Source organism: Aptenodytes patagonicus, chromosome 3, assembly GCF_965638725.1.
Source record: "Aptenodytes patagonicus chromosome 3, bAptPat1.pri.cur, whole genome shotgun sequence".
Lineage (NCBI taxonomy): Eukaryota > Metazoa > Chordata > Aves > Sphenisciformes > Spheniscidae > Aptenodytes > Aptenodytes patagonicus.
This window is the reverse complement of record NC_134951.1, coordinates 90,231,362-90,238,120: the sequence shown is the minus strand read 5'-3', so window position 1 is coordinate 90,238,120 and position 6,759 is coordinate 90,231,362. Positions and strand designations below refer to the sequence as shown.

Here is a 6,759-nt window from a genome sequence, read left to right as displayed (position 1 = left end):
CTAAGGACTTCAGCCACTGGAAACTGTTCTGGAAAGGCTGATTGAAAATTGTGACATATGCATACATAGTGCACACACACTATAAGAAAGATGTTCCTTTTCAAAATGATCTTAGGTGACAGTCATTGATTTTGCCTTGAAAAAGCAGCCAAACCCATAACTCATGAGTATCTCATAAACCTTAGAAACTTCCAGTTGCCCTTAGCCTGGTAGATCAAATAAAATGAAAATGACTGTATTTTAAAGGCACAAGCAAAGCAAATGAGTAATGGGGATCAATTCCAGCCATCCACTAAGATGCCTTATATACACAACAACCAGCCGTGAGTTAAATTTACTCCTTGCTGAGCCATGTCTGGCTGCGAAGCCATCTTGACAGCTGAAGTAAAAGCAGGTGAACAAGCAACCCAAAAGGCAGGGAACCTGTCTCATCATATTTGGCAAATAGATGGACCTGAAGGCTGCTTGGAAACCCTTAATATCACGACCATGCCTTAGAGACGAAAACAGAGTTAAAGCTCACCTCCCAAGTCATTCAGAAAATAAGCAATCTGGTAGCCTGACGGTATGAAAACTGTTGGTTTTTTTCCCCTAAAACCAAAGAAATGGTTTGAAAGCAGTTTGTAAGTACGGGGAAGGTGACTGACCTCTGGACTGGCCATCTGGAAAGGGAAGACAGATGGAGAGAGCCCAGCCTTGAGCCGCACCCTTCAACCACCCCGTAGGGCAGTCAAAGGCCTCTCACAAAGTATTATACCGTCTTGTACGCAAAGCATCTCGCAGTTTGGGTAACAGATGTCAAAGCAAGCAAAGAACAGAAAGGATGCTGCTAGGCCAGGCTCACCAGCAGCACAGTTCACGTTCCCTTTGCGCCCCGTTGGCGGCGGGGCGGGGAGCGGAGAACGTGCGAGGGGAGACAAGGCCGCCCGGGAGCGCGGCGGGGCCGCCCTTCGCCCCCAGCTGCCGGGCGGGGCGGGCTCCTCCCGCAGCACCGGGCACGGCACGGCACGGCACGGCACGGCACGGCACGGCACGCCGGGGCGGGGCGAGGCCTGCGCCGCCCCCCATAAGAGGCGCGGCGCGGAGCGGGGCGGGAGTTGCGGCGGCGGCAGCAGCGGTAGCAGCAGCAGCGGTAGCAGCAGCAGCAGCATCGGGAGCGTCGCGGAGGGAGGATGCAGGCGATGCCCGGGGCGCAGGCGGCCAGGCCCTTCAAGCTGAGGAAGAGCTTCGGTAGGGGCGGGGTGCGCGCGGAGGGGCTGCGCGGCGGCGGCGGCGGCGGGCTGCGCGCGCGCGCGCGTAACGCTTCTCCTCTCTCCCGCGCAGCCACCCGGCTGGAAGAAGTAGCAGGAATCCGGGCGAAGTTCCCAACAAAAATCCCGGTAAATCTCTGTTTTGTTATCGGAGGTTATGGCTGCTATTTAAAAAGAAATGTTGGGATCCTCTCTAAAATGTGGGAGGGGAGGGGGGAAGGGACCTGAGCGTTCTAGGTTTCGCTGAGCGTGCCTCTAATTAAAACAGGTAATTGTTGAGAGGTACCACAAAGAGAAATACCTTCCTCTCTTGGACAAAACCAAGTTTCTTGTTCCCGAGGAGCTGACCATGACGCAGTTCATAACCATCATCAGGTAGGTAGCAAGCACCTGCGGGTCTCTGCTGCAGCTGGGGCTTGCTGCTCTTCTCCAAGCAGGTATTTGCTAGCACTGTGCTGGAACATCTTGCTTTCTTTGGTGGGGAGGAGGATGGAGGTATTAGTAATGGCTTCCCTTTCTTGCAAGTGTTTAAAGAATATCAACAGATGTTTTTTCAGGTGCATTAGGGTAAAAAATGTGGTCTATGCTTTTTGGATTCATAAAGTCTTCTCTCTTCCCCTAGCTGTAGCGAGTAAAGATTATACCAGACTCCTGTTCTGCTTTCTTCTGCCTTGATGAATTTGGTACTGGGGCTCTGTTGTTCTGTTCTGTTCCACTTATAGCGCTTACTGCCTTGCTCTCTTACTGCACCTTGCTGAATTTGCTCAAGTTCAAAGCAACTCTTAAGTGTGAGTGGCATGAAATACGCCTTTAAATTACTCTTTATAAAACACTACAGGGAAGAAGTCTCCCAAGGTATTTAGTGATGTTCTCTGACAAAGTATGAAAGCTATGTGCTTTCTAGCACACCCACCCACCCCCAAAAGTATGGAAAAGATCGTTCTAGATGTTAAGTTCTGTAAAAGATGCTTTTGGCTCTTGGACAACTTGAGTCCTGATCCTCATATGTAATGTCTCTGAGAAGGACTCTTCTTTTGAAGGCAGACTTTAAAATAAGTGTAACAGACCATGCTGGAATCCTTTACTACAGCTGTACTGCAGAAGCTTTTGGTTTCTACTTAGCACTTCTCTCTGGTAATTGGGAACTCAAAGCCCAGGCTCAGTAGCACTCATGGTCTAACAATGTAAGCCTTTCCTCAGAGCACAAGCCTTTCAGCTTCCAAGCGTACAGTTAACTTCCTGCTGATGAAGACGTTAAACCACATAATGACTCTACACAGCATTTCTTGTACATAGTCCATGCAACTGCTCTGCTTAATGTATTTCATAGACTGAAGTTGAAACCTTCTTAAATTTGCTAATGCTTAATCCTCTTTCTCCCCCCTTCTTCAATTAGAAGCAGGATGGCTCTAACTGCTACACAAGCTTTCTACCTGCTGGTGAACAACAAAAGCCTAGCCAGTATGTCCTTGACAATGGCAGAAGTGTACAGGGACTACAAAGACGAAGATGGCTTTGTGTATATGACATATGCTTCCCAGGAGATGTTTGGATGCTTTTTACCCACTGCTCAAGGGAAAACTATGGAATGCCTTCAAAAAACTTAAGGTTGGGTCCATGTGCTGCAGTGAAGCAGTTTGCTATGAACCATGCCTGTGACGTGAACCTCGGAGATGCTCCTTCCAATATGAGCTCTTGAGCTCTGTAGTGGGGAGTTATGACCCAAAAGCTGGCAGGGCCAGCTTAAGGCAGAAATGGTGGTACACTTTTCCTAGATAATAATTTTGGATATATATTTTTATATTTGAAGACACTATGGGGTTTTTTGAAACTGCACCTCCACTTTTTTTTTTTTGCAATATCAATCTTTGTTATGTAACTGATTTTTTAAGGTGTCCTTAAAGCCTAAGTCTAAGAGTAAAATAAAGAAGCTTTTAAGTATTGAGTTGAGTGTTAGTTTTAATCTGGGGAAAGACTGTAAAAGTCTGTCTAGGAGAAGGTCCTAGAATAATTCTGGAAATTTGAGCTCAATGCCTCTTAAATGAAGCATTGCTTGCACAGCCACTCAATTCTTTGAATGGAGTAACAAAGCTTAAGTCAGGTCACACAGGAGCAAAACCATACCTATATATGGCTCATTAAGCTAGATATCTGAGCTGCAAGATTAAGCAGACTGTACTAGTGCTAGAGCAGGGTTCAAATGCAGTGTTAATTTAACACCTTGGTAAACTACTGTCAGCTGTTACAGAAAACACTGAGTATACGTGGTATAGATAACTGCTTGTTTAAATAAGCAAAAATGATTACTAGTCAGCATAACCTAAATGCAGATAGCATGACTTGAACTGTAGTTTAATCAAGTGTTCAAGAGTCTGTTCTTACTAAATTCTGCTAGTCTGGTCTCTGTAGATAGACAGTCCATATCCATCCCCTACAGGCACCTGCTTGTCAGTTCCCCTTCAATGAGCCTTCTTTCAAGGATGGATAGAGCTATGTGATGTACCTTGCAATTAAGAGGTATACCAATGTCTCTAGAAAATGTCAAAACTGTCATGTAGTGAGATGCTGACTCATCTAACACACAGACTTGGTTCCTAAACATGTACTAAAGGAACATTTGACATGAGGCTTAGTCTGAAGTATAGCTCAAGCTAGCTTTCCTGGTCTTCTCATATGCGAGGAATGTATTGGAAAGCTGTAAGTGTTCTGATCGTGCATAATCAACTTAAAACACCAGGTCATTTTAAAAAACTGTCACAGTGTGCAGTTAATTAATCAACCTCTGGCAGCCTCAGCTTAGGATGGTCAAATTGTTACAATATGATGCAATTCTTCTGTTCAGTACCAAACTGATTTGCAGAATGATTAATGTAGGAATTACTAGACTGCAAAGAAAGAAGTGTTGACAGTATTTAAATTATGCATAAGGAAGGAATGTGCGTGTAAGCTTCTTGCAGTGGTTTTCTTGCGCTAATAATCTCTTAAACTTAAAGCTCTGAGCAGAGCTGGGTTCAAGCCTCTAAACCGGGGGGGTTTAGAGGGGTACCTGCCTTAGCGAAGGTGGTGTTTGCCAACTCATGCTTCATGAGCTGAGGAACAAAGAAATCATTGACCTGACCGACTCGGTGGAGAGGCTAATGCTATGTCAGTATAGGTTATGAAAACATGTGGGCTTTGGGATCCCAGAATCTGTTGCTTGGATAGATTTCACTTACGCTTGTAATGGAAACAGTTTCCATTGCACAAACTGAACTCAAATAGTCATTTGTTACCAGCCCTCAGGGAGGCAGAGACACCTGTTTGGCAGGAGCACCACACAGCAATGTTGAACAGCTGTGGGAACCTTGGGGTGGGGGGAGCAAGGGGAAGTCTCACTATGTTCAAGCTCTCCTGCCAGTCTAAGAGCTGGGCTAATATTTTGCTTCATTGGCTCCTCTGTTTGCCTTCCTGTCTTGTGTGATACTTGGTACATGAAGAGGAAAGCACTACAGATTCTTGGCCAGAGCAATTTTACGTCTGACAGCCAACTTTGGTTTGTAATGTCGTGGCTGAGGTGTAAGTGTTGATCCCTCCAGCATTTATTGACATTAGGCTATGGTGTCTAACAGGCTGAGTCACAGATCCAGCCAAAAAAGTTACACAAGGAGAAGGTCAGTTGCAGGTAAAGAGCACCATTATAAACCTGTTTAAACTGGCCTGCTGAACCTAGAGAGAAGCCCTGTGAGTTGGGAAAGCTTCATCGTTGGGTAATAGTAATAGACTTGCCCTTCTACCAGGTGTTAAAGCAGATAGGATCAACCATCAAAGACAGTTTTTGAAAAGTCTTAAAATAATAAACTAGGAGTTAGATGCCCAAATAAATCAGTTATCCTGCTGGTGGAGTTGCTTTGGTGTGATTAGAAGCTTTGGATTCAACCTATTGTCTCTTGAAGTGCGAGGAGCAAGGATTAGAAAAGAAGCAAACAGAAAAACTTTGCTTTGACTGACACAAGCAACTGAGATAACTGCAGCTGCTTCCAATGTAGCTGCTCTTTGAAGAGCTAATATTTGCTTGAGCAAATACCTATTGATCAGAGACAGGTACGTATTTATTGCAATGAAGGACACCACACTGCGGTAAGTAAATTTTATATTTCTTTCCAGTGTACCCCAATGTAAAAAGGGAAGGCAGAGGTGCCACTTGTTTGTAAAAGTGTCTTCATTTCTGAATTACAATATGAACTTGTGTTCTTTAACATCCAAAATATCCATCAGAGAAAGGGAAACATTCTGAGGATACTTCTTTTTCTGCCATAGGCTACCAGCTAAATCCTGGAAGGTGCTCTGGCTTCAAAGCACTTACGTATGTACATGCTCTGCTGAAGTAACTTCTTAGGTTGGGTCCACAGCACTCAGCCCTTTGTAAGATCAAGCGCTGTGTCCCATCTTCAAATATAAAACCGATCAAACTGAAAGGACACTGAACGTAAGTGTGGGATGAAGGCTGAAATTGCCCTTGCTGTTGAGGTCTCTTTTTTTATTTTACATGATAATAAAAAAAAAAAAGAGTACTGGGGGAGTTATGACTTTAACATAGCCAAGTGGAATCGTACAGAAAAAAACATTAAGCTCTGTTATTTTATGACTTAACCAAGGTCTAAAGTTCTAATGTTAATAACCACAGATACTGCTGGAGTTATTAAAAGGGAAATACAAAAGCAGCTAAAATCCGAGGCTGCAACCTTGCTGCACAAAAATGATATTTTAACGAAACGTGCCATTCATGTCTGTAATGTATGCCTGCACAGTGACTGCTCTGGGAACAGGATAGTTTTCTTGTTTTCAAAAGACCTGAGCAAACTTCACTCCTGAGGCACACGCTGTGGGCTGTGTGCACTCTGAATGCTCGTAAGGGCAACTGGAGAAGAACACAGTAGCAATTCAAAAAAATCACCCATAGGCTCTTGGGTTTGGGGGGGGGGGGGGGGAGAGGTTTACCAATGTATTTGAATTTCAAGTAGGTAGAAAGGAATCTTTTTCTGTGCCTGCTAAGACTAGAGATTCAGCTGTCTGTACTTTTCTTGCCACAGCTGACGTCCTACAGCCATCTATAAACTGTGCACAATGCTTTATGGAGTGCAAATTGTCATTTGTTGCTGCAAGGCAAACACGATAACCTCAGCTTGGGCTTTAGCACACAAGCAACAGCAGGAGCTTTCCAAACTGTTTGGATTTAAAAATTACTTAACATTGTCTGTGGGTAGAATAAATAAATGAATGAATGGGGACACTAATCTCCTTGCTCAAGTACTGCAGGCAACAAGTCTTGTGAACTTAGATGGGCTTTTTTATTGTTTTCCTGTGCTAACTACTTCCAGATGGTGGTAGCTTCAGGGTAAAAATATTAAAGATATACTGTTAAAGATACACTGTTAAACATACTAAATAACAAACTGTATCCTCCTCTTCAAATGAGGTTTTTTGTTTTATGTAAGATACAGTAAATTAAGGTCAGATGAAATAGTAGAAC

General features: G+C 44.1%; 1 protein-coding gene across 1 annotated transcript; it reads left to right on the top strand.

The window, feature by feature from the left end:
* Positions 1-1,149: 1,149 nt before the first annotated feature.
* MAP1LC3C (microtubule associated protein 1 light chain 3 gamma) lies at positions 1,150-3,142 on the top strand. The gene is made up of 4 exons (XM_076335544.1): positions 1,150-1,230; positions 1,324-1,379; positions 1,519-1,625; positions 2,647-3,142. Exons 1-4 carry the CDS (start codon positions 1,173-1,175, stop codon positions 2,855-2,857), a joined length of 432 nt encoding a protein of 143 aa, XP_076191659.1. The 5' UTR covers positions 1,150-1,172; the 3' UTR covers positions 2,858-3,142.
* Positions 3,143-6,759: the final 3,617 nt, after the last annotated feature.

Coding starts and splice junctions, on each gene's coding strand:
- MAP1LC3C (XM_076335544.1), top strand. CDS start 1,173: ATGCAGGCGATGCCCGGGGCGCAGGCGGCCAGGCCCTTCAAGCTGAGG. Junction 1,380..1,518: donor AGTTCCCAACAAAAATCCCG/GTAAATCTCTGT, acceptor TAATTAAAACAG/GTAATTGTTGAGAGGTACCA. Junction 1,626..2,646: donor CAGTTCATAACCATCATCAG/GTAGGTAGCAAG, acceptor TTCTTCAATTAG/AAGCAGGATGGCTCTAACTG.